General features: G+C 41.3%; 1 protein-coding gene across 30 annotated transcripts in view; it reads left to right on the forward strand.

Moving 5' to 3' along the window:
- Window positions 1-27,950, forward strand: part of FOXP1 (forkhead box P1) — a 465,689-nt gene extending 437,739 nt beyond the window's left edge. For 20 of the 30 annotated variants that reach the window (XM_070050577.2, XM_089305428.1, XM_089305427.1 and 17 more), the window contains 7 exons: window positions 6,472-6,673; window positions 6,778-6,857; window positions 7,459-7,560; window positions 10,938-11,059; window positions 12,654-12,723; window positions 18,140-18,306; window positions 23,294-27,950. In XM_070050577.2, the coding sequence (XP_069906678.1) occupies window positions 6,472-6,673; window positions 6,778-6,857; window positions 7,459-7,560; window positions 10,938-11,059; window positions 12,654-12,723; window positions 18,140-18,306; window positions 23,294-23,438 (888 nt within the window). In that variant the 3' untranslated portion in view covers window positions 23,439-27,950. Of the gene's footprint in view, window positions 1-6,471; window positions 6,674-6,777; window positions 6,858-7,458; window positions 7,561-10,937; window positions 11,060-11,432; window positions 11,603-12,653; window positions 12,724-18,139; window positions 18,307-23,293 lie in introns of all 30 variants that reach the window. The other 10 variants (XM_051852212.3, XM_070050583.2, XM_070050590.2 and 7 more) reach the window with 2 other exon arrangements.
- Window positions 27,951-27,968: the final 18 nt, after the last annotated feature.

The following is a 27,968-nucleotide window of genomic DNA, read 5'->3' on the forward strand; positions in this document are numbered from 1 at the left end:
CAGCCAGGACTTGAACTGGCACCCATGTGGGAGGCTGACACTGCAGGCGGTGGCTTTTCCCGGTACGCCACAGTCACATCTTTGAAACCTCAAAAAACTCTTCTCAGAATCCTACCCCAGACTCAGTGCAGGTTCTCTGTGGGTAGCAGATTCCCGCATTAACAATCCAGCTGTTCCTTCTGCACACATTCACTGAGTACGCTCCCTCCTGAACACAAAGAGCAATCAACTGAGAGAGCTCCTGCCAGGGAGGTGCGTGGGGTCTTGTGGAACAGCATAGCCAATAGCCATGGAACAGCATAGCCAATAGCCACACATACACACACACACACGCATACTCACACAGTCTCTGGCCACCGACTGTGCTGCCTGTGAGGAAGACAGCTGACCTGGAATGGGAGCCTTCTGGGAGAAGGGGCAGGTCAGCTGAGACCTGAAAGATGACTAGTAAGGACTGGGCTTCACGGATCCCTCCCTGGGTGAAGTGAGGTCTGCATACCTGTGTTTGCGAGGAAGGATGCTGGGAGGGAAGATGGGTCAAGAGGATGAGTGTGGGGGAAGGAAAGGACTTGCCGAGATCAGCTAAGATCAACTTCTCATGCGTAATTTTATTAAGGCTGGGCCCTCTATGGAAAGGATATGGAAAAGTCTACCGAGCAGCAGTAAGTTCTAGCAGCTGTATATATGGAGCGGAAAAGCGATTCTTGAAGCACTTCTTCTTAGAAGTGCTAAAATTGCTGTGTTTTTAAGTCTTAAAAGATTCTACTGTTCTCTATGGAAAGGGAAGTGAAAGCAAAAAACAAGACAATAGTAAAGTGCCCTAATGAAAGTAATTAGTATTCTTTTGTTCCAAACTTGGGAACATCCTGAAAGTAAACATCAGGAGGTTAATGTCTCCATGGAGATTTTGCTGAGTTCAAGAGGAGGTGTAACAACAACAACAACAACAACAAGAAACCTGTCTGAGCTATGACTTCATTAAGTTAAAGATTTCTTAAAAAGTTTCACTGCCATTATGTCAGGGAAACACGTAAATCATAGCTCATTGTACTGGGTTCAAGAGGTGCAGGCCTTGCTCTAGGGTAGTTCTGCACATCAGAGAACAAGCTCTTGATCCCGAAGAAACCACATTCTTCACATTCGGTGGGCAGGTAATTACGGTGTGGGTAGTGTATCCTTCGTTATGAAAATATTATAAAACATATTTGGAATGAAATGCAGTATTAGATTTTCCCTTTTACACATTTTCTTTGACTCTAACCATAGCAATTAGGGCTGCTCTGAAATTGTTTTTAGCTACTAGAAAAACAAAGCACCACCCTCTGAAAAAAAGGGGTCTTTTTAACTCTTCAAGGAATGGCCAATCGTTTGGGCTGCTGGGGCCTTGCTTTCGAGTTGGAGAAATAATATTAGACAGTCATAAAGAGAGATTCCTAAGCAGAACACACAAACGCTGCTTTATGGACTGGCTTTCCTTGAGTCTCTCCCTCGTCAGCTCAGCACAAGCTTTTTTGGTTTTGTTTGTAGTGTAGTGTCACTGCCAGTTGCGCCACCTTCTGAGTCTTCCGCAGGGCCAAGCAAGATAGGAAAAGGAGGGCTCCTCCCCAGGGCCGTCCAGCTGCCACCCACCCTCCTGTCCACCCCCGGGCTGGTCACCTCCCGGCAGCCTCAGAAAGGCCGTCTCTGAACTCGGTGATTCATGCCTAGAGATGCCACCATACACTGCAAGCAGGGCTTGAGCCACTTGGGCCAGTAAAACCAACAGTAGAAAAACAAGTCCTGGGAGCCTGAAAGTCCCTACAATGCCGCCGTGTCCCTTGGTGTTTTGGTTTCGTGTTTGTCTTTTGTTCTCAGAATCAGTTTTCATGTGAGGCAAGAGCATAAACAAAAATAAAAATGAGTTCTTAGGGGAATACTTACAACAAGTCTGTTTCTGTCTGGGGTTTACATCAGTGGCTTATTTATTTTTTTTAATGTGAGTGACTCATCTTTAAATGGGCGAGAGATTACTGTTAAAAACTAGAGACTAATTTTCTTTTTTCTTAAGGATCAAGCCCAATATTGGGTAGCTGATAGAGTTCAAATAGTTCGATGGCTAAGATTTCCAAGATAGTCCTTCTGTGACTGACTTGAGGGGAAAGATGATGCTTGAAAGCCCAAATAAATTTAAAAAATAAAAGCCTCCGGCAATTTTAAGTGACATAAGAATTTAACTTTTGGCCAGAGTTTCAAAGAGATTATCTTTGCTGAAATCATCACATGATGGAAAGTTGCCATGTAGAAAATATCAGAGTTACTAACTATTCTAAACATAGCAATTTCTTTTTAAGTAGAAAATGAACACAGTAAGAAAAATAGGCTTTCCATCAGGAAAAGAAACCTCCCAGTCCAGTCCCTTCCTGCTCCCTGCCCCAGAAAACATAATCTTTTAAAACCCTAACGACAGACACACGAAGCACACATGCTTTCATTTCTAATTGATGATTTTATTAAGATTTAATAGTTTACAATTAAGATGAATATTTCAAGATTATAGCAAAACCCACACCGTTCCCGATGTGCTCTTTTGTTCTAAATCTGTCATTAATGTTTTTGGTCCACTTTTTTTTCCAGAGAGAACTTAATTAAAAGAGCAGGTTTGGTTGGCACACAAAGCCTGTTTTGAATCCTTCCCCGTGCAGGCTCCATTCCCTCTCCCTTCCTCTCCCTCTCCGAAGATGGATTCTCCTCAAGACAAGCACATGATCATCAAACGAAAGCTTAAAAGTTAAGAAACTTCTATAGCAGTTGACAAGGTTGACATTTCATTAACTTGTTGGTTCAGCCTTCAAATGATTTTGTGTGGCAAAGCACCCACTATTTGGAGTTTACAGCTTTTTGTCCTTCCTTCCCTCACAGACTACAGTCATGTTTAATTTGGAATCTTGGCTCCTTTGGCAAATTAGCAATTAGAACAATTTTGTGGGAATATGTATATGTGTCATTAGTTTTCCTGCAAATTAATAGCGAGGGCAGAGGTCAGGCAGAAATTTTCCACTTGACTGCAGCTCCTCTATTGAGACTTGGCACTTGATTTTGGAATGGCCACAGCTGCTCTCAGCCACCCTCTTCCTCCAGGAACTGTCTTTTAATTAGTTTACCTCATAGCCATCATTACAAATATTACTGCCTCCCCTCCTCGAAATAAAATTACTGTTTCTACAAAATATTCCAGTGACATCTTGCACCACTGCACATGGATGGTGGGGTCACCCGAATGCAGCATTTAATCATTAGATCACCTCCATCCGCGTCTCCTAATTAGAGTCCTTACAATACATTTTTATCTGGTAATTAGCTGAGATTGGCTGCTTCCTCTGTGGCTTATTAGAGACAGCCCAGCAGTGGGTGTGAATCATGGTGTCATTTGTCAAGCCTGGTAAACCCCCTCTGCTCTCTTCTGGCTCAGTGTTTATTTCCACTACCTAGGTGCCAAAGCACCCAGAAGATTCTTCCTCATCTTTCTCCTTGTCGACTGCTAACCTGGAGGGATTTTTTTTTTCTGCTACTTTTGTTGGTAGCAATAGTCCTAGTGCTGAGACCTTTGTAAAAATGTACAAGACTCAAATTCTTTTTGCATTTGATTGATACTGGGGATTTGTCTGTTGGTCTTAGATATCAGTACCCCCCAAAATGAGTCTGCCCCAGCCTCATGTTGCCATGACTTTATTTCTGACACACTAGATGTGGTGATCTTCCTCACAAAACTGGAACAGACGTGCATGTTCTTTAAAGGCAGAGAGAGAGATCTGCTGGCTTACTCCCCACATGCTGGCAGTAGCTGGGGGTGGGGAGGGAGATGGGGGGAGGTGAGGGGAGGCAGGCCAGGCTTCAGCCGGGAACTCCATCCAGGTCTCCCATGTGGGTGGCAGGCACAAAAGTACTTGAGCCATCACTTACTGCCTCCCAGAGTGCGCACACGGCAGGAAGCAGGATCGGAAGCAGAGACAGGACTTGAGCCCAGGCACGCTGATAGGGGTGGGCATCCCAAGCTGTGGCATACTCACTATGCCCACCTCCATATTTGTTAAGGACATTTATAGCTAATTTTCACTACATTTTTAAGGTGGCCACAATGTTTAGGATCCTGTTCTTAAGCTGAAAAGAGAAGCCAAGAAGTGGAATCAGTCCTGGGAATATTTTTGTGGTTATCGTGTACATTTGTCTTTGACCAATCTCTGCTTTTAATGGTGAGCTCTTCAAGGATATCAATCATGTGTTTTATTCCTGTTTCCATTATTACAGGACCTTCTGACTTATATTTGCTCAGTAATACTTTTTGAATGTTATTTGTAACAGATAATAGCTAGTCATTGAATCCTTTTCACAAATGAGCACACAGAGAAGTCAAACCAGTTAGTGTTTGTTTTTCCCATTAACCAAGTATAAGATGATCAATCTGGACAAGAACCACACAAGTTGCGGTTTGACTGTGGGTTTGAGTTGGGAACATGAGAAAGCTTTTTAATCTCTCCAAGCCTCAGTTTGCTTATCTCTAAAATGTGGGGAAGAACACCTCAAATCAGCGATGGTATGAGAAAGGAAAGAAACCACCAAGTGGCAGGTGTTCTAAACCAGGACTCTGGAACTGATCTCCGTGACTCCACAGCAGCGTCTGAATGATAAAGGTTATGTGCTTAGGACCTTTCTGCATGAGTCTTGTCAACCCATTGCTCGTGCTGATGTGTTCTCGTACTTTTCTCGGGCCTGGTCAGTGAAGAAGGCCCATGTCCAAGACCGGGTCAGCCCCAACTCCCGTCGGTGGGCTCCCCAGCACTGCCCCGCTACACTGTTGTTAGCACTTAGTTTGCGAATGTGTGCCATGAAGTCAGGTTGCCAGCTCGATTGAAAAGAGCAGCTCCGAGCATATGCCCAGCCTGCTGGGGGATCTGTGAAGGTAGTGCCATCTCCGTAGCCTGCTCTCCTCCGCACTGAGGTCTGCGGTTTCTGCTCAGGGAACAATCCAGGCTGAAGATAAGAAGGAAAGCACAACTCAAGGTTCTCGACTGCCAGCATCATGTTTACACTTCCCATTAATATTTCCTCAGCTATATTTGATTGTCGTTTTCTTCCCTTGGAACTCCCCTCATTGAGGATTCTGCTGGCCTTTTCACTATTAGAGTATGGAGTAAGAATCGTCTCCACCAGTGGAACCCTTTGAAGCTCTTCATTGGTTGTGGTCTCAGAGGAATCTCATTTGGAGTACCTTACACAAACAGTGCCTGTACTTCAAACTGAATGTAGCGGTGGTGAAATCCCGACTGCTTACGGGAATGCAAAATCCTCAGTGAGACAAGGTTACGAAGGGCTGAAGATTCGTGGATTTAGGGGAGGTTCTATGTATCTAAGATAACAATTCTGTGCAAATGGTAACAAATACGCTAAAAACGGTTCTTCAGCATTTCCAGGCTTAACATAATATTTCTGTTGCAACAAAATTTGAAAAAGGGCTATTCCTTCTAGTATTCATAGAAATAGCACTTGAAGGCAAAGGTAAAATAGATAAATCAAAATAGCATTCATTTTCTTCAATACTATTCCTAGTAAATAATACTCATTTCCTTACTTAATGTAGACTGTTTCATTTTACAGCCTGTTCACAATTTAAAGGGAAATTTTTTTTTAAACCTAACAATTCTGGATTTCTCATTTGCCACCTTTTAAAATGAATAGATTCTGATCCTATATTGATAGAGGCTAATGAAGATTACACAAAAAGCTTTAAAATACCAATGTCTGCCAGCTGATTGGCACAGACCTGATAAGCCATCATTTCAATCTATTTAATATGAGATATAGGCCATTCCCATCATCAGTGAAATCTCTATGCTGGAATTGAGTAGTTTATCCTTGTGCTGTCCAGTGTGGTAGCTACAAGGTCACGTGACATTGTTTTGATTCATCAGGGTTTAATTTTAATTACAATTAAGTAAAAATGGCTTTTCAGATGTGCCAGCCCAGAACAGAAAGTTATTTTCTGTTGGACTGCCCAGGTCCAACAGAAATGCATTCCAAGTGGTGTTCCCTCAAATACTTGTCTTTGCTGGTGGCTCTGAGAACTCCATCTCCCTCTCGGAGGCTTAGCATGCTTAGTAGGCTATTAAAGAAGGTGAGATGTCACGATTACAGACCCGTCGGTGCTGCAGAGCTTCATAATTTCACTAGGCTGGGTAACCCCTCTGTGTCTGTCAACACCCGTTTAGCAGCTTTCGGAAAACACCTGTCTCACTGCAAAGAGGGGAGAACAATGCAAGAAGCCTCTCAGAGTAAATACTGAAATGAATTGTTTCCACACTCGCCTTGCTTTTCGGTTGATTGTAGACATAGCTACTTAGAAAAATAACACTGCCAGGCGTCCACTGTCTTACTCTTGCTTTCTTGGTTACTGTGTTTTCCTCAAGGTCTTCCTAATCAGTGTTCTTTCCCTCGCAGCTGAATCTGGTGTCAAGCGTCACGCTCTCCAAGTCCGCATCAGAGGCTTCTCCACAGAGCTTACCTCATACTCCAACGACCCCCACCGCCCCCCTCACTCCCGTCACCCAAGGCCCCTCTGTCATCACCACCACCAGCATGCACACGGTGGGGCCCATCCGCAGGCGGTACTCAGACAAATACAACGTGCCCATTTCTTCAGGTAGCTACTCCATGTTTGCCTCGTGTCAAAGTATAATCTGCAATTCTTGTTGATCAGCCTCTTTTTAAAAAGTGATAATTAATAGGACAATGATTCTTATTTAGCAGATATTGCGCAGAACCAAGAATTTTATAAGAACGCAGAAGTTAGACCACCATTTACATATGCATCTTTAATTAGGCAGGTAAGTAAATAATGCGGTTTGTGAAACTATATCAAAAGGTGTACGTGTACGTGGATATATTATATTGATGAAGTAGATTTAAAACCGTTTAGTATGCAAGCATGCTAAAACCTTTTCTATAAGGTTTTTTAAAACTGCAATATATAACATAATTGCTTTTGATTAAGTATTACAATACGATGTGATTATTAGGAAATTCATTTCACACAACAGTGAAAATGAGCCTGTTTAAAGATGGCAAGTCAATTATCACAAGCTACAGTAATCTCTGATCCCTAGAATTAATCTGAGCTCTAAATAATTACTGAGCTTTAATCAGCTAGTGAAATGTTTTGCATTTCTCTTTGATTCTGCTTTATGAATGACTAATAAATTAATATTTCTGTATGGAAACAGAAATAAAAACTCAAAACAATTAGATAATTCCATTTTGAATTTTGCTATTGAACTGTTAAATACAACCATTAATCTTAGATCATTTTGTGAAACCTTTCTTAAGGTTTAGCTCTGAGTCACAGTTTATATTTTCAAAAAACTGTATAATAACAATTTTGCTGATTTGGTCATAAATTATCTTCTGCTGTTGCTTTGTGCTTTACAGGCCATTCTCGAATCTCCAGAAAAGCAGCTAACACTAAATGAAATTTATAACTGGTTCACACGCATGTTTGCTTACTTCCGGCGCAACGCAGCCACGTGGAAGGTAAGCAAGCCTTCTGTCAGGCCTGGTCCATCCTGGGTCTTGACTTTTATAGCAGAGTCTGCTTTTAATAAGATGCGGTTTTTGGTCTACTAGGAAGTTACATTTATATGGTTTGGATACACACAAAGTGGTCAATCTATAGGAATATGTGAGATTTCAAAAAGTTACTGGAAAATGTGTATTATGACAAAAAACTATTCATGAATTTCAAAAGTTTTTTGCACCCAAATGAACTGTCTTAATTCCATTTTCCAAAACTTTTCGAAGTATCCCCTATTTTTTTGGGAAAATAGTCTGACTGTGGTTAAAATGCTTGGATGGAAGACTCTCGTTACACTGGCATCAGATGTGTGGATGGAACAACCAGTAAAATTACCTCTTTCTGGTTGCAGTATTTAGGAAAGGGAGATGATACTGTTGCCCACCAACTTCATACTGTTAGGTCTTTAACCACAGCTGGTACTTGCATGTATACCAGCTTTCATTGGATTAAATCATGAGACTGCCCCTCAGAGGTCCATGCATGCTTCTAAGTTATGAAACCTGATTCTCACATCCATCGTTATCTGTTGGGTGCCCACAATAATTGGGATCACATGGCACACCTCATTCCCAGTTCAGTAGTTGATTCATAGATTCCATTAGTATGTATCCCGTTGGATTAGGATAAGCAATAGTGTTTGAAATTTCCCACTTTGAATACCTTGGTGTCTTATTTTTGCATATAAAAGAGGGCAAGTACATGCTGACACTTGTATTTTTTTTACCTGAAATTTTTGTAATCCCTAAACTCCAAAACATTTAGACACATTGAATGCAAAGATCTTAAGATATTTTTACATGTAATTAGTGTAAACAGGATAGGTATTTACTACAGGATGCCAAGAACACTTGATTTGCTTGAAATAAATGCCTTTTATTTTATATGGTAGAGAAACAAAAGCAAAACCAGAGCACACAATTCTTTTGTTAAATCCTTGACAAATTAGCATTTTAAAAGAAAAATGCACATAACCATAGAATTAATTTATCAGTTTATGGCCCAAATTATCCTCCTGCTTCCATTAAGACACATGGGCGCTGAAGGATGCCTGTGTTCAAAATCTTCCCTCTTTCCCCTTAGCCTGCCTTGGGAGATAAAATACAAAGAAAGAATCTTTAGAATGCTTAAAAAAATTCAGGTAGTAGACGCATGAAGCAGACATTTTCTTCAAATTGCCTTTTATAAATAGCAAATGATCAAATTTAAAAATAATTACCAGTTGCAAATATAATACTTAAGCTCAGATCTTCAGATTTAACTTCTCCATTTTTGCAAACTGCAGGAAAAGTGTCATTAATATAAACAACCCTAGATGAAGTACTTAATGACTCATAAATACGTGTAATTTTCTCTACGTGTCCTTATTTGTACTGTGCTCTTAGACAAAAGATGAAATGCCCAGCTAAAGTCATGACTGAAAAGAGCTTACTCATCTTTCTTGAAAACTGTTGATTTTTTCGTTGCCTTCTGCTTCGATGTGCAGTTGTGGAAAACAAAACTTAAGTTTTGACTTTGCGTCTTTACTGGCACGGCTGTCTTATTCAGCCAGGTCTGCAGCCGTCCTTATCAGAAGTGGCTCCTTAGAGCTCTTTCGGTTCTATTCATGTTGGTACTTTACTTTAAAACACTAGAACATGATTAGGCTTAGCGGTGTTGCTTTCTTTCCCAGTTGTGTCTGCTCTATGTATAGATGCTGTCTGGATTTTTAAAAGGAAATTTTAAAGGGTTTATTTGTTTATGCCTCCCCAGTGTTGCACCAAGTGATAACAAGAGTCCTGCAGCATCCCACACTATGTTTTTGTACGATATAAAAAAAGGAAAATGGTTCAAGCCTAGCCTAAAAATGTATATGCAAAGAAATTTGACCAGTCAGGTGTAACTGACACTCCAAATGTTCTCAGTTTTAGAGACTTTTGTTTGTAAGCAAATCCATTAAACCTTCTGCAATCAGAAGTATCCTTTATTAGTCACCTGGGTATTTTGAACCTACCCCAAATATGCTGACTTTATAAAAAACTCTAGGGGAATCTTTCCTGTGGACTCTGCTTGCAAGCAGTTCATGACACCAGGTAATACTAAATGTTCCATATCAGAAAAGAAAACTCAGGCAACTGTGATTATCCAAACACGGAAACATCTTTCAAAGCATCAGGATTTGCCAACTTCAAGGCTAAACCAGGAAGGAGATTCTACAGGTGGTAGAAGGGAACAGGTGCAAAATGAGCGCATTAGCACTGTTGCTGGAGTTGAGCAGAGGCTCGCAAGATAGGTGAGGTGTGATGTGAGTGCATCAACTTCTTGTGCTCCAGTGAATCCCCTACTTACTCCAGAGAAGAAGAAAATTTCAAGTAAATGACACGAATCCCTTTGTCATAGCTTTATGTCTGATGTTGAGCCCGGACCAGTAAGTTCAACCAGCCAGGCCCAAAGAAAGCAAGCCCTGCTCTGCTCGCTTCTCTGCCCAGTAAGGCTTGGTGGATTTTTCTGAACCTCAAAGGAGAGAGGACACACTAAAAGCCCGCAAACCTTGAGTGCACATCCTCGTCTTTAGTGGATTATAGATGTCAAAGGTCTAAGTTTAGGGATGACTAGAAATTTCTCTGAACCATAAGAAAGAAACATGTGCCAGTGAAAACCATTAACCGCAGGAATGTCATCATTTTGTCATTGAGAGTTCTTTCTATTCATTGGTTCCTGTGGCATTTACTCAGTTAATTAAGATCGTTATCCATAGTAAGCGCCAACTTTCATATGATTCGGGAAGGTAAGACATAGCTTGATGGGTGGATAGTGATCTTGTTGGCTACAAGAGGAAATAATCTCAATGGTAAAATCCAATTTAGCATTCTTCTTAATAAGACCCATGGAAATATTTAAAATCAGAAACTGTCTTGTATTTAGCAGTGTTAATGCCATTTTTAAAAATGATTTAAAAGAAAAACCCAAACTACCTTTTTTCTGTTTACAAAATGGGAGGTAGATGGGTTTAAAATGGACAATTTTACGCTTTACAAGTTTCTGTATTTGGAAGTCATAGTAATATTTCAGATTGGTACAGTGAAACTGATTTTGGGCTTGTATGCTTATTATAAAATATTTCTGCTGCTTAGATACTGTCAGACTGGGCTAAAACGCCAGCGTGCCATGGAGTCATGATTGTGGTTTTTCACTGGAAAGGGCATCCTCAGCTACAAGGATGTCCTCCACGGGGGTGGCAGTTCCAGCTCTGGGGGATGGGCTTACAGAATATGGACTGTTAGGCTGAATTTACTGCTGTTTTTGGAGTCTTTTCTTATGGAAAATGTAAATGTTCTCTCTTTTATACTTGCTGCAGAATGCAGTGCGTCATAATCTTAGTCTTCACAAGTGTTTTGTGCGAGTAGAAAACGTTAAAGGGGCAGTATGGACAGTGGATGAAGTAGAATTCCAAAAACGAAGGCCACAAAAGATCAGTGGGTACGTCCACCATGTTTGAACTTCTTAGCCTAGCTTGGATTGTGCTAACAAGTATAATGTAGAGGCTTTGGCTGCTAGATGGTGTTAGACCAAAGAAGTGGTTTCACGTTGTCTCAGTTAAGGGAAGCAAAAAAGCATTTCATCCCTCCTGTTTTGTATACCCACCAGTCCCCTGCCCTGCTTGCTGGTCTTTGTTGCATCACATGCTAGTAGCTTTTAGGTGGCAATGCATATTAACCCTCACAAACCATTGGCTTATGCTTATTGCATTTTATTTTCTTTTTCCTGTTCCCTGTATTGGATGTCTGTTCTGCCCCCAACCCCGTCTCCTTTTGTTGCCACTTCATCTCCTTTGCTGCTGCTCCTATCCCAGGGTGCCATTCGCACCAACCTCTCACTGCATAAGTGCTTTATCAGAGTAGAGGATGAGTTTGGGTCCTTTTGGACAGTTGATGATGAAGAGTTTAAACGTGGCCGCCATATTCAACGAGGCCGTCCTCGCAAATACTGCCCCGATGAAAACTTTGACGAGCTTGTCGCACAGTAAGAGCCTTTACTTGCTTTTTGTTTTTTTTTTCTGCTGTTGCTTTGGCTTTGCATGGTTGACTCATCCCATGTAGTTTTGCATTTCACCAAGTAGCAGTGCCACAGCTTTCTGCAATGAAACTAAATGGTGTGATTTGTACATGTATTTCTCTTGTTTCTCTTTGGAACACCAGTGCCTTTGAATAATGCTTTTTTGACGTCTTTAATGCAAATATCGGTTGTATTTGGATTCAGCAGCTTACAGCGACCCTATCACTAAGCACTTTAGTGTAACCATTAATTCCTCCAAATAAAAAGGAATACTTGTTTATAGAATTAACACGTGTATCTACTGGGGTAAATTTCTTATTAGGTGGCTAAGAGTATAACTGTAATGAAATGAATGATGACAATGTTCCCAGCATAGGAAAGTAACGAGGCTACTCATAAACGCAGGCAGTTTCCTACTGGAAGCCATTCTTGTCCCTCAGTATCTCTTGTACAGTTCTCTAGTATTTTTATTTCACTGAGCTAGAAGTTTTCTCAGCAATGGTCTCTTGGCTTCCTTTGGTCAGGTGACAGAGACAGCACCCAATGTGCTCACACCTCCCAGATCTGATTGTGCAGTCTCCTGGCAATAAGTACAACGCCCTGGAGAGCTTAAGAGCCTCCTGCCATCCCTCTAGCAGTCATTCTAGAGTCCAGACCAGGACGCTGCTTAAAGACCCAGGATCTTCCAGCTCACTTCCGCTGCCACCTCCCTGACTTCCAGCTGGAGCAGGGCGCCTGGTAAAAAATTGCAGACAGCTCTCTAGAGGGAGTACCTAGGCTCGCTGCTACTTCAGCCAGACTTCTACGCTCAGTGTCCTTGAGTAGCAAACTCCGTCCTCAGAGGTGTCCGCCCAGGCCGGCCCCGTAAAACAGGAGAGAGGAGGAAAAGCCCAACTTTTGATTATGTTAATGGGGAAACTGCTGATTTGGAAGGCTACCAGGCAGCTTAAAACAACTTAGCTAGGAACTCCGGGGTCGACTGCATTTAACTCTGAGTTTTTATCTTTTTCTTATACAGTAACCCTTCCCTTATTAAAAACATGCAGAGCAGCCACGCCTACTGCACACCTCTCAATGCAGCTTTACAGGTAAGATTAATGGCCGTCCTGAATATGCAGCAGAGGCGCATGTCTCCCCCACTCATTTCAAAATATATTAGCCTCGCTCTAATTAGATATTAAATTTTAATTCCGTTAAACTTTTTTCTTAAGTGCACAAAGCATCGTACTCCCTGGAGGCAAACACATCGGGCTGCTTCAGCATTAGCGGGATGCTTAGCATTTTGAATATTGTGGCAAAAAAATTAAAAGTTCACTTATTAATATTTATCAGCAGTATCATAATTTCCATCCTCTTATTTCAGAATTTCACTTGAGGCAAAAATACCACAAGTGTAATTACTCTAGCACAGCTATTAATGTGCTGGATGATAGGCCACTGCATCACATGACCTTCTATTGTTCACGGGTTTAAAGCGAAAGCAGAGCTTTGTATTTCTTCTTCTTTTAAAGTCGCTTTCAGCATCTTGTCTTTTGTCCAGGGGGGAGGAGCTGGGTTTGTTTCACTTTGTAAAAGTACGCTGTTTTTCTTTAAAACAATAGAGGCGCTTAAGACGACTCTTTAGGTTCCGAGCAGATTATGGAAGATTACATAACTCTCCCAGCACAGAATGTTTGTTTCCCATTGCAAACCAAGCACTTGTTACATCACCAATGACCCTGAGGGAACTGAGACACCGATTCTGAGCAGGAGGCAGATTACGCCCAGATAGGAGCAGCCCTGCTGCCTAGCGAGCCTTTTATTTCTTGCCTTTCTCAGTTACTACACAGCAAAGTCACCTCTTCAGTGAATGGAATATTCCAGTGTCACTCCATTAAAGTACCTGAACGTGGTACTGAAGTACCCCTGAAGAGCGCGATGTCTCTGTGGCCAGAGCGCCTTGTTTTGGATGCTCTCCAGGCTGTTCTGGACAACAAGTCAAGGGACTCCCGATAATACTTAAATGCCATATTCTACAGACAAGTGCGACATTTGACAGCACGCATTTTCAGTGGGAGCTGCGGCACGCTGAAGTTGGTTCTTAGATACAATGTTTTGTGCCCGTCCCAAGGGCCATAATGCAGGAGAGGAGGGCACACGTGGAGAAACAAGAGTCTGAAAAGGAACAGTACTGAGAAAATAGTTGAGAGCCACAGCATTATGGGAACAGGACGAGGAGAAAGAGATCCTGCCAGAGCTCTAGGAGCCATCACATCAATATTTATTGAGGCCGGCGCCGCGGCTCACTAGGCTAATCCTCCGCCTTGCGGCGCCGGCACACCGGGTTCTAGTCCCGGTCGGGGCGCCGGATTCCAGGCCAGCTCTCTGCTGTGGCCAGGGAGTGCAGTGGAGGATGGCCCAGGTGCTTGGGCCCTGCACCCCATGGGAGACCAGGAAAAGCACCTGGCTCCTGGCTCCTGCCATCGGATCAGCGCGGTGCGCCGGCCATTGGAGGGTGAACCAACGGCAAAGGAAGTCCTTTCTCTCTGTCTCTCTCTCTCACTGTCCACTCTGCCTGTCAAATAAATAAATTTAAAAAAGATAAAAAAAAATATTTATTGAGCACCTGCCCCGTGTCCTACCGAGCACCAGCAGTCTGAAGGCTCCCAAGAATGTTTCGGTTCCAGGGGCAAATTTACTGAACTTAGCGTTTCAGTAATTCTATTTATTTATTTTTAGTCTGAACCAAATTTAATACAAGAAACTACTTTCTGCATTTCTTTTAATTACTTGTAATTTACACAGTAACTTTAGAAAAGTAAATGAAAGCGTGCTTAGATGCCGCCACTGTAAATACCATTCATTAGGAACTTATTTTCCCTGGAGTCTTGTGAAGTGTGCATTTAAAGGCTGCTCTATCTGGAATAATATTAAAATTACAAGTGCCTTTTACATTCATGAGGCAGAAAAAAATACCCCAACGATCCTCCGGTCCTCGGGATTCTCTTAACTGTGTGACTCATTTCAATTAGTGTACTTGATCATTAGAGAAACGTTCGTGTTGCCTCTTGAACACATTTGTCTTTGGCATCCTCTGCACCGTTTCTTTCCTGTGGTAGCCCAACACTGTCCTGCACGTTTCCAAGTGTTCTTGGGGGCCATAATGAGGCAAGGCAAATACCGATACAGATTCATCAGTTGAGGGGTGGCTTGTTTTCCCCTCCTCTGTGGGTTTGGATCCTTGATCAGCAGTCACACAGGACGACTTTCTGCTGTGCAAATTAAATAAAGATTCAACCAGCAGGCCTTCCTTTCCATTATCACCCATTTCCATTTTTTAAGGCAAGTAAAAATAATAGTGGAACAATATCTTTTAAAAAATTACTAGAGCAACATAATGCATGATATACAATTTATAAAATAGGACAGCAGAATTCACTACAGAAATAAAACATGGGACTTGGGACAGATTGCATTATGCTCTGAAAAAGTGGAGTAACTAAGGGTAACCATAAAGCTCCGTATTTATAGACTGCCTTTTCCCTGAGGATCTCGGAGTGGTTAATGTTCCAGAAGTGATGGTACTTACGGACTTGCGCACCATCACTTAAGCACCTTCTTTTTTTGGCAGAGGTGCCTGTTTGCTATGAAGCCACATACTGTGCACAGAAGCATTTATATAATTAAGTCCATTATAAAAACTGTAACCCACCTGCTCCTAAGAGATTATCAGCTACAAAAAAGAACTACTTTGTTAGGTATAAGCATTTGCTGAAAATCTGTCTAACCTTGGGCGGGTTGCTCTGATCACTTGCTCAACAAAGAGTGTTCACGAGGGGCTCTGTTGAGGCTCAGACTCCAGGATCTCTTTGCAGCCCCTTTGATCCTTTTATAAAGGGACAAGGCTGGTTTTCTTCAGTTACATCTTTCTTGTCTGTGAACCAAGGGATCAATATAAGTTTGCTTGCCTTTGGATGCCCTTCACCACTGTGGCTGTTGGGCCCATATCCTATGATTCCATCCTATTCAGAAATGGCCTTGACCTAGAATACTTGGAGAGCCAAGGAGAATACTCATCCCCAAGACTGTTAACCCTGTCTCTAGGGTGAACAGCGCATCCCAGTGAATACATTCTCGTAAACATTTTGTCTGGTCGGTTGACAGTTTGCTAACAAAGCAATCTAGTGATGGCCTCACTTTTGCCTCATTCAGACTGCATAGTCGCAAAAGTAACTTGTGAGAGCTGACTTTGTGGTAATTCCAGTAGAAAGAGGCTTGGTTGGTGGTCTCAGAACTTCCATGGTCGGGAGAGGTGTGAGTACTGTACCTTCTCACATAAAGCCAGTTAAGATGCTTGTCCAGCTGCAGTTTGCAACAACAAAAAACCATACTTCTTGCAAGTATTCTGCCAAAAAAATGCTTTATTGCATTTACAAGAGAAAGTACTCGCTACAAATTATTTGACTAACTGGAGGGGAGTGGCAAGTGTTCAGAATTGCTATTCTTCAAAATAAATTCACATTTGGAAACAAAAACAGAATTCTTCTCCCTACATCCTACCCCCACTTTTTCAAAGGTGGCCATTAAACAAATTCACAAGCAGAGGGAAGGAAAAGCCATTGGCTTGTAGAGGGCCTAATGTTGAAACAGTCCACTGGCCAACACCAGGTTAGGTGAATGTTTACGGGTTTTCTAACACAGAATTGGTATCTAGTAAGCATTTCTGGCTTTTTTTTCTTTTTGGATCATGTTTTCTCTACAGTGCCAGGATTTCTAGAGTAGCTTGGACTCTAGTATGATTGGCCAGTTAAAGTCACCATGCCAGATTGTCTTGCGATTGTTCTTTTTTTTTCCTTGAGGATGGAAAACCAGGCATAGTGTAGTTTGCAGGAGGACAGTTTTGGTAAATCGTGGCCTGATTATAGCCGCAAAGTTTTGAAAGTCTGTCCTCTTGAATAAAATGAAAAGTCACTGGGTCATTATCACTACCCAAATGAAACAAGTATGGATACTGTAGTCCTGTGGTATCATTGACGAGTGTTTGCATCTCAGAGTGGGTGGGTACTTTATTCAAACACAGGAGAGCAGGAAGTGAACAGTATCCCTCCCTGCAGTTTAGGGTTTTTTTTCATTTCCACACTTTTTTTGCTGACACTCATTTGAAGTGACTTTTGTCACCTTTAATATCGATGTACTTAGGCACCAAATATGATTTAGTGCTTCCTCTGGTGAGAGAATTTTTCTTTAGTTCTAAAAATCCCAAGTGATTGGTGTGAGCCTGAAAGATTGTGTGGTGTTACCTTCAACCAGTTATCTCAAAATATACTAAGCAGATTCAAGAATCATTAAAACAGAAATGATTGGAAGAGATGAAAATTGATTCCAAGTCTATAATCTCTTCCTTTTCTATAGGATCTAGGAGGTAAATGTTTATGGAAGTTCTCATAAATTTGAGTGGTGCAGCCAGGATAATCTGATCAAATCTCTAATATCCAATAGTGGAGTCATCAAAATGGATAAAGAAATGAAAATTCCATTATATTTCACTGTGATTTGGAAATATTCAGTTCAGTTCTTCTTGGGGAAAAAAAAAAGGCTTGAGACATAAACCTCATATCAGATAGCCTTGTCTAAACCATGTGACTCTACCAAGCAGGGCCAAATTGAGTCTTTCTTTCCCACAGGCAGGTGGGTCCCCCAGTTAGCTCTTCAAAGCCAAGCTTTGATCTGGGTGGGGAGGGCACACACTTGGGGGTAGCAGTTAAGACACTGAAATGCATAAATACCTGGTTCAAGTCCCAGCTCCTCCACTTCTTATCCAGCTTTCTGCAGGATGTGTACCCTCCCAGGCAGCAGACGATGGCTCAAGTACTTGGGTCCCTGCCAGCCATGTGGGAGAATGAGACGGGTTTCTGGGCTCCGGACCTTGGCCTGCCTCTGTCCTGGCTGTTGAAACATTTGGCGAGTGAACCAGCAAATGGAAGATAAATCTCTCCCTCTCTCTCTCTCTGCCCTTCAAGTAAAAAGGAAACATTTTTTTAAAATATTTTTTTTATTTGAGACATAGAGTTACAGACAGGGAGAGGTCTTCCATCATCTGCTGGTTCACTCCCCAAATGGCCACAACAGCCAGAACTGGGCAGATCCAGATGCCAAGAGCTTCTTCAGGTCTCCCATGCGGGCGCAGGGGCCCAAGCACTTGGGCCATCTTCCACCACTTTCCCAGGCCATAGCAGAGAGCTGGATTGGAAGAGGAGCACAGCCAGGACTAGAACTGGCACCCATATGGGACACTGGTGCTGCAGACGGAGGCCTAACCTACTGCACCATAGCACCAGGCCTTAAAATGAAAACAATTTTTAAAAACCCACATATACCACCAGTCACAGTTAAAGGAAAATCCTTGTACACCTCTTAGAAACTTGGATTTGCTTCAGTGCTCTGATGTTAAATATGCCTAGATTTCAGTTTCCTTCTATTGCATAACCCTGTGTGTTCACAAGTTTTCCTTTGGTTTGACGGCAGGCTTCGATGGCTGAGAATAGTATACCTCTCTACACTACTGCTTCCATGGGAAATCCCACTCTGGGCAATTTAGCCAGCGCAATACGGGAAGAACTGAATGGGGCAATGGAGCATACCAACAGCAACGAGAGCGACAGCAGTCCGGGCAGATCCCCTATGCAAGCCGTGTGAGTACTGTCCACTCGAAAAGCCTTGGCTGCCAGGCCCCACCCAGCCGCTTTGTTTTATGTGTGCACAAGCCTTCCTGTGACCTCTGCATAGGCTTGTTTTATAATTTCTGATTTCCTAGGATCCAGGTAAAAGGTTGTGCTTCCAAAGAAATGTTTAGGTCAGTGTACATATGAAAAAGGGCAATCTGCTAACTTTCTCATAAAAATAGTTTTATCCTGCCCTAAAAGTGCATACAACAGTAAAGCGGGAGATAAATGCACTATTGCCGCCCTGTCCTGTTTTACATCTCAGGCCATTATTTAAGCCACACTGCCTTTTTCTCCTAAAACCAGTTTGTATCTCTATGCAAAAGTTTGTAATTAGTTCAACTTTCAGGCATGCTGAATCTAGCAGGGAGTAGAGGTGTTTACTTTTCTATGTGATAAGCCTCACCAAGAATGCAGGACTGCAGCATTATTACCAAGCATTAATGATGGCACAAATGAAAGGTGACGTGATTTATAGATTGCTCTTAAAATATCAAAAGGAAAATTAGTAGGAGCATTACAGCAGCAGACGGCAGTGTAACGAGTGCACATACAACTGAATGAAGTGATGGGCAGCGGTTGCCCACGCCGAATGGGAATGGCACCGGGATCAGGCAAACCACAGGAACGGCCCAGCCACAAGGCCGAGATGCCCCTGGGGCCCAGGAAGAGCTTCAAAAGAGAAAAGAAACCTTATTATCCCAAATGATTCGATTTGCAGGGGGTGGTGTGGAAGGACATTCTTCCTTGTAGTCAGTTTCCGGGAAACTCTTGCCCACTTTAAGGGAGTAAGCCAGTTCAGCATTTCCAGTAGTGTCAGCTCCTCAAACGGGCCTCTTGTCTACCATTCTTCCTGAATTACTGATCAACATCTTATTTTAAGATGTGAGTGATGCGATGGAAAATATGACCTGTAGCAATTAGGAACAGAATGAACTGGCATCTAGTGACAAAGAAAAAATGCTATCTGCCAACATAACTGGAGGGTATAGGGGAATCTGAAATTTGATTTTCCAGCATTTGAATTTCATGCCCAACGTGCTTTGAAAAGGATCTTTGAAACATGGCAATAATCATTTTTAATTGATATGAACAGTCTCTTAGCATTTCCTTCACAACATTTTCAGATTGTGTTTATCTTTCACACTGCTGCGGCTGTGTTTCATCCTTTCTAAAGCAACCTGCTGTCTCCCCGACTTTATTGTTATCACAATCAGATTCATCTTTAAATCATTCTCAGAACAGAAGTATTTACTCAGATATTAAAGAAGTTCAGAGCAAATGTAAACTGGCATATAAGCAAATTCCATAAAAACTCATTAAAGCAAAATGTCTAAAGTTGCCGAATGGGAAAGATACTAGTTCTCATAATCTGTATACCTCTGAGGGTTAGCTGATGTATGTTCTTGTTATATGACACAAAGGTTGGCTGTTTAAAAAGAGACGATGTTTAAATACAAGCCTCCCAGGCAACAGTGTAAGGGGATGCTAATTTTGCTGTGCAAAATAAAATCACTATAAAGTTAATTTGTATAACAACTTTGTTTTCCGTGATGCTGGAGTTAAAACAATGTTTTACAGCAGTCATCATAATTTTTAAAAGAAACTGTATGAAGATGTCAAAATGCGTTGCTCAGTTTGCTTAGTGTAACTATGTGAACAGCAGACTCCCTGTGCCTATGACACCGGTAGTCTTTTTGACCATATACTTATCCAAAATGCATTACCCTGATGTGATGCAAACAGTGTTCAAGGGTTCCCATCGAACTTTGCAGCAGGGCTTACAGGACCTTGTTAGGATGGCAGCCCAGCTAATAGCTCCGTTGCAGCAGTTCAACTCTTCATTCTTGCTTTATCCATGACCCTCTAATACACTCTACTGCATTTGTCTCCTGAAACACTAGTCAACTTTATTTAAAAACTCTTGTCTTCCCAGAGTGGCTAAACCAAGGAATTACTCAGTTGGGAGGAAAGGGCAATGTGTGGCTTTGCAGCTACTCACTGGTTAGGCCTTTGGAGGCAGGTGCTAGAGAAAGCAAGCAGGGGTGGGGAGGGGTCTGCAGGGGAAGAAGGTGCCGTAGGTGAAGCACAGCAGCCTACGGAGTCTGTGTCTTAGCTGAAACTTACCTGACATGGAAATCTATTCTGCTCACCCCCTGAATCACTATAGGCTTCTGTCACTAAATTTGCCACTCAGATATCTGCGGGTCTGGAGAAATGTCCTGAAATTGAAATTAATAGCTAACATGATTGTGTTGGCAGGTTGTCACACAGATCTAGTCATTAGTATTTGCTGGGGATCCACAGGGTTAGAGCTAGCACTCTGTGTCTTTGGGATAGTACGTAATTGTGAATTTTCACTGCCAGTATTGGGAGGAAGGGGGAGTATTTCTCTGATGTTGTGAACTGTGTTCTGTGGGAGCCTTCCATGTATCTAATGTTTTCTTAGCTTAGCAAAACATTTGTCAAAGTCCAAAACTATAGAACAAGAACTTAACATTATGACTTCTTTCTTCTCCTATCTCCCCACAAAGCTTGATTTTATCTTATGCCATCAGATTGTGGTTTCTAAGTATGAAAAAAAAAATTTCAGATAGTTTGAAAAGTGAAGAGAAAATGCTGCTATAGAAAATGAAATTTGAACCTCAATACGTGGCTAAGTAAAATAAAAATTCTTACCCAATGGCTATTATGAAGTAACAGTTCTCTACAATGATCCTGAAATGTTCACCATTGTCATTAGTTCAAGAAACACAATTTATATTAACCTCAATTTATCTTATACCTAAGCAACAAAATATTTTTTAAATATGACTAGGTGTCCTGATGAGATTGAGTAGACAAAGGTACAGCCACTTTGGAAATTAATAATTGCAATAAATATCATAAGAACCATAAAGATGTTTTGGCCTTTTCCCCAGCAATTCCATTCTTAGACATTTATCCAAAAGAGGTAAATCAACAAACAGAAAGATTAATGGATAAAAAGGTCTTTATGTTAACAGTAAAAGGATGAATGAAAAGTGCCTAATATTAATACACAGAGGAATCCCCTATCACTGTTAAAATTATAACTGTCAAGGCTGCAAAAAAAAAAAAAAATCCCTGCTTTATCTACAATGTAAGACATACTATGGGAAGAGAAAGGCAAAAGCAAAAATCTGATCTCAATTAGGGGTCTACTGGCAATTTCTCTGATTTTAAGGAACAATAATCAATATCCTAATTCTTCCCAAAAAAGTATAGGAAATTCTACCAGAGTGACTGCACAGGTGTACAGTGCATTGCAAGAGCAGGGTTCCATGCTAAGACCACAGCACTTGTTTCAGTTTTCAAGCTAGGGACCTTATATTTGCAGTTTGCAGGGGGCTCTACAAATTAGTAGCCATTTCTGTATTTTATGCCTTCAAAAAATTAAAAATACATGGAGAGCCCCATGTAAAATGTACTAGAATACAGCTTTGCTGTGTTTTGTTTTGCAAACAGTTTTTAAAGAATAGACGCTTGATATTTTTAAAGCTATTTATCTGCCATCCGAGGCCCTCAAACCCTCTCTCTGCTGTGCTAATTTTAGAGTCAATTGATTCTGAAGGCTCATGTCTTAGAGGGCAGTCCAAAGCACTCCTCTGTTTGTTTTTAAATGGTTCAAGGGGCCTTTGGGGTTTGCATACAGCATCAATTATTTAGGAAGCCAACCATCCCCAGTACCACCTCTTATTACTAATACTTGATAATGTCAATTAAAGAATCCTCCCTTCTGCAAAGCCTGTCCCAGAGATGGGACTGTTTGAACTTGAATGGTTCTTTTACATATCAAAAGCCCTGTAACAGAAAGTAATTTGTATTTGCAAAGGATCGGTTGTAAATATGATTTACGAACAACATTTCTCAATTGTTATCGGAGTGGGTTTGTGTGATCCCCCCAGTCCCCTTCTTGCGAACCAGGCGCTAGTCCATAATGAGAAAGTTGGCAGATCTCATCGCAGCCCCGTGCATCCTGGTGGCCGCTACCAGCCGGGCCTCATGTTTTGCCTTGTTTACAGCTGACAGCGTTATTATTCTGATTGGGCCTCTGCTTTCTTATCATATTGTTGTGTTGAGCAAGCCTTTTCCTCTCCGTTTGTGTTTCCTGGCAGGGCTTTTCTTGCCTTATTGACAGTTTGTAAAAATATGCATTAATTTGGAGTTTCAAGCATGTATCATGGTGTCTCTTTGCTGTGTTTGCTTGAAGTTGATTAATGATAGAACCTCGCTTGGGGTCGTCCTCTGGAGAGTTCTTTCACAGGTTCTGCATGTTAACTAGCAAAGCAGAACACACAGCAAGCCATGATTAGCCCAGGCTCTGGCGCTCCGTGGTCCCCACAAACTGCCGTTGTATTACAGATTCTTGTTTCTCACAGTTATTTGAAGATTGGTATTCATTCACCCAGGATGCCACTAAGGGGCCTGTTAGACCTGTACTCAAGTGTGGTCTTAGCATCAGCAGCATCACCTGAGAGCTTGTTAGAGATGCAGAGTCTCAGGCCCCACCCTAGACCTGCTGGATCACACACTGGTTTTAAGTAGGGCCTCTGCTGATGTGAATGTGTATTGAAATAGGACACACAGGAGTAGGGAGAAGAGGCCTGCTTCTGTCCAGAGATCAGTCATTGTTGGGCAATGCCAACCAGAAGAACTTACGGCGATGATGGAAAGTTCTCCTTCTGCACTGTTCAGTAGGAGAGCCACTGTCCACATGTGGCCCTTGAGCACTTGAGGAGTGTGGCCCGGTGCAACTGAAAAACTGAATTTTACATTGTATGACGTTTTCATTCATTTTAATTTAAGGAGCCACATGGAGCCAGTAGTTGCTCCACTGGACAGAGCAGCTCTGGAGCGCGACTTTTCTGTTGCACCACAACACCTAATTGCAGTAGGTTGGCAAACACCCTCACTGAGCCTTTGCTTGCTTTTCCAGACATCCTGTACACGTCAAAGAGGAGCCTCTCGACCCAGAGGAAGCTGAAGGGCCTCTGTCTTTAGTGACAACAGCCAACCACAGTCCAGATTTTGACCACGACAGAGATTATGAAGATGAAGCAGTAAATGAGGACATGGAGTGAACGTCTGGGTGGGCCGACCCCAAGAATGAAGATTGGAAAAAGAAAAAAAAAAAAACACAAAAAACAAAAAACCACGTCAAAAGTTAGCAGTGAAATTGTTCTCCATTTGTTGTACAGTCTGGAGGATTTTCACTACATTTTGACAACTCTGAAATGTGTTAACTCTTAGTGCCATCAAGAATCCCATTTGGGAGTATTTTTGATTTTTCTACTTTTTGTTGAAAAAAGGAATTTGTACTCTGTGCATTGGATGGACTTGTTTGGTACTTGGGATTTTCCTCTCTTAACAGTCAACATCAGTGTTGTAAATTTACTAAACTGATTCACTTTTAGCAGCAGACTTTGAACTGCAGTCCTGCCAACGTTGGACACTGAGGACACCCGACTGAGCTTGTGCACCTAAGCTGCAGACCAAGCCTTTGCCCAGAATTTAAGGATTCCAATGGACGACCTATTTGCACAGTACTGCATGTTGATTATCACTGCCTTTACTCCATTTTTTTTTTTTTTTTTTTTTTGCTTCCAGTTGGGATGGGGAAGGCCTTTGTGTGTGTATTGGGGGGAGGGGTTAAAAATAATTATCCCAAACTTTTTAATGTATTGCTTTTTTTTTTTTTTTTTTTTGGCTTCTACTATACCATTTTAAGTTCTGACCTCAGGCCTCCATTTGGGCCCATGGCCTCTTGGAGGCTTAAAGTTTTCTGTACCTTGTGATGAATGTTAATAGGTGTTTTTATTATACAAAGCTGAATGTCATTTCTCGTTTGTAGTTTTCTGTCACTCATTCCATTTCCCTTCAGACATCACCATGTTTCTCTAAAGTCAGAAAACATTCCGTTTTGGTCTTTTTCTAAAAGGTCCCAAATGCTGCACTCTACACATGAAGGTCCTCTCACACAGACGTGACATCCTGCCAGAAAGAGAATGAATGACAGAAAAAAAAAAAAAAAGACACTCTAGGAACAATGCAGATTCATTCCACAGAGCAGTATTGGGGGTGGTAAGGGGGTTGTTTCAGATATCCTCCTCCTCTATTTTTATTTTCTGCAGCTACCATCATTCTTAATAAATGCCACAGCATTTTACCAGCACAAGGAAATATAAGCAGCACCAGAAAAAAGATCCCATCATAATTAGACTGAAAATACGGCCATGGAAGGCTCTCTCTCTCTCTCTTCTGTAACTAAGGGGCAATGGGCAGCAGTCTCTCTCTTAGAACCAGCATGGGTGGCTTTGTTTGCAAGACGGCCATAAATATGGCTGGCTTCTCTGAGCAGCTTTGCAAAAACATGGTTTACAGGTCAGTTCAGACCTCTTTGGTGTGGCATTAATCTGTTTGAATGCAAATTAGATTTCAGATTGAACCTGTATGGCAGTTAATGAGGGCTGAGTTCAGCAAATGCTCAAGTATTAATTTCCAATGTGCAAATTTGGTACTGCAATTCAGATTGTTATGCAATATTATCACACCTACCCAGTATCAAAAACCAATACAAGACATTGGGCAAATGGAGGAGGCTCACCTCAGCCTTCAGCTTGTGAGGGATCCAACATGGCACGCAGAATGTGCTGGTGACAGGTCAGTCCCATCTGCATCTTCAGAACCCCTCAACACCTCCAGTCTGCATCCACTTTCCTGTCATTTGTTTATCTAGGACCGTAGATTTTTAGTTTGAGAGCCTTTTGAAGCTTAATTTATATTCTTCATACCTTTTTTTCCCCTAAAATTACCAAAGATGTTACACAAAGGTAAATTATGTTCTCTGTTTTATGCTTTATCTGATGAAGCCAAATATCCTCTTATTGTTGATCAAAGGAGGCGAAAGAATTTAGAGGCAAATGAAGAGATGTAGGCTATTGCTAACCTGAGAAAGAGAACTGCTCCTTCATCTTAGAGTAAATTTAGAAGACCAAGTAGATAATGGAACCAAAGTTGTTACTTTTTTCTAGTTGTTTTCTTTTTTCTTTTTGTTTTCCTGTACCTCTACTGAGACCAAAACTCATTTTCTATAAAGAGAAATCATGGGACTACAGAAGATTAAACATAGGACACAGTATTAAAGGAGCGACAGAAGGAAGGGAGTCCCATCTCAAAGAAAAAGAAATTAATGTGTGCCACTGAAAACTAGGGTATCCAATAGAGGAGAGACAGACAGTTAAAATTTGGAGAGAACAAAAAAGCTTCCACAATTGAACTAGACCACATAATAGTATTTCTAGAATAAAAGACATTTTTTAGAAAGATTGTATGCCACTTTTGTTTAAGAACCGTGCTATGATCACTGCATTAATTTTGGTTTATCTTGGCATATGGCCTCTAGTTTGTTTTTCCTTTTTCCTTCCTTTACTCGGATTAGGCTTTGGTCAGCATTTTTCATTTACAAAAAAGTAACACTCCCGTCCACTCATAAGCTTGGTACAAAAACCTCTTTGGCAATTACTTTTGAAGCTTCACTCTGCTTTCTGTATAAAGGGCAGTCTGTGGTCACTCAAGACTTTTTTTTTTAAACTTTTCCAGGCAGCTTCATGATGTGCAGGCAGTAGCCAGACAGGGTCATGGGAAGGGGGCCCTGTGCTTCTAAACTGAGTGGTTGCTGGTTAGTTTGGTATTCAAAAAGAGGATAAAAATCTGGTAGATTAGTTCATTCTCAGCATGTGTAGCTAGACATGAGTAAAGATAACAGCATGAGAAACTGTTAGTACGCATACCTCAGTTCAAACCTTTAGGGAATGATTAAAATTAAAAAAAAATACATTTCACTCAGTTGCACTTAGTCGCGTATGTCTTGCATGCTTAGTCTAAAGACTGTAGCAAAAAAAAAAAAAAGAAAAATTAGATTTTTACATATCTTTGCAGGTATCACAGCCTTGCAGAAGAACCAACTGAAAAAAAATATTCTCAGGCTTCACAGCAAGCAGACTTCACTATGGTTTTTACAATTCTGAATCTGTATCCCTTGGGGGTATTCCAGGCGCTTCTTTAGGATGGGGTTTATTATGTTGTACATATATCCCAATGTGTCTGTGTGATCTTTGTCTTTTTTGGGGGAGGGCGGAGGGTGGTTCTTTTTTTAGATACTGTTCCTAAAAAGGAATAAATGCATACACCTGTTTGTCAAAACACCTTTGCTTTTTGTGCAACTGCTTTGTATTAACGATACTTTAAAAAATATCTTTGGAAAAAAACTACTGTATGTAATGGAATTGCAGAATATGCTGCACATGTATTTTATTTAGTTATTCTTGCTTTACAAATATTGGATGACATTTCCTGACATGTAGGAGGAGGGACAAACTCCCCCCGCCCCCTTTGGCTTTTAAATTGTAACATAGTTGACAGATTTTTTTTTTCTGTTCTCATTGATTAGAGCATTTTGTACAGGTTTTTATGTGTGTGTGCGCGTGTGTGTGCGTGTATGTTAATCTGTTTTTTGATACATTCCTATCCCTTGTGTTTATCCTACCACTGCCTTCCTGGCTATCTTAAACAAGTTCATACATTTGGAAAGAGAAAAAAATATTGTTTAAAAAAATGTTTCTCCTGCTGCAGTAAATATTTTGCATGATGAAATTCCAGGGTCACACTTTCAAAGTTTATCAGTGAAGTAGTGATTAATAATGGGGAGTGTCAAAATACTGAATCTTTATATAAAAAAAACTTTACAAGGTGCCAAGATGTAAAGACAATTTGTTACTTTATTTTTTCTTAAAGAAAAGCGTACATGAGGGAGGTAGTCCTATGCATCAGACAAATGTGCTGTCACCTATGAGGATCCCTGGACTCATCCCTAGAGTCTGACCATATACCACGAGTTAGGCTGCCTCATTGGATGAGCAATGACAGGAAGTTCCAAGGCTTATGTAGCTAAGGAGTGACTGCCAGTCCTGCCACCTTTGGATAGCTCTAATATAAATAGTAATACCTCCTACGGCATTCCATTAGACCTAGGAAAGAAAACCTTTGGTTCTTAACCCCAAATATGTAAGTCATTAGCTTTTTTATCACATACACAAAGTAGAATTAAAAAATATGTCCTCTCCTTTCCACATTCCAGTTGAGCTCCATTTCCAAGGGCACAAAAATGCACGTGCTTGTAGGGATTTTCAGTCTTCTGGTACCTTTTATTTACTGTCATACCCTCCTGATATTTTGGAAGTCAATTTCACTTTCTGATCCTGAGAATCAGATTTATAATTCTAAAGGCGTTTCACGGGCCATGTGTGGCTCATGCCCTCTCTGCTACCACAAGCCGTGATGAAGATGGTACAGTCCAGACTGTGAGCATGCTGCTTCATATGTATGTGCTGCCAGTAACAGAAAAAAATTCTGTTTTGTTTTGTTTTGATAAGGCATAAAAGAAACTCATTCCTTGACATCAACTGTAATTCCATCATTCCGTGTCTGTGGATACAGACAATAAAAAAAATGTTGTGTAGTCAGTACTAATTACTGACATTATAGCATTCTCAAATGCAATAAAAATGCTGGTGTTCACACTGGTAGTAAAAGTCGCCACAGCCTAAGTTTTT

The sequence above is a fragment of the Oryctolagus cuniculus genome, chromosome 10, assembly GCF_051225735.1.
Source record: "Oryctolagus cuniculus isolate XC-2025 breed Fujian yellow rabbit chromosome 10, ASM5122573v1, whole genome shotgun sequence".
NCBI classification, from domain to species: domain Eukaryota; kingdom Metazoa; phylum Chordata; class Mammalia; order Lagomorpha; family Leporidae; genus Oryctolagus; species Oryctolagus cuniculus.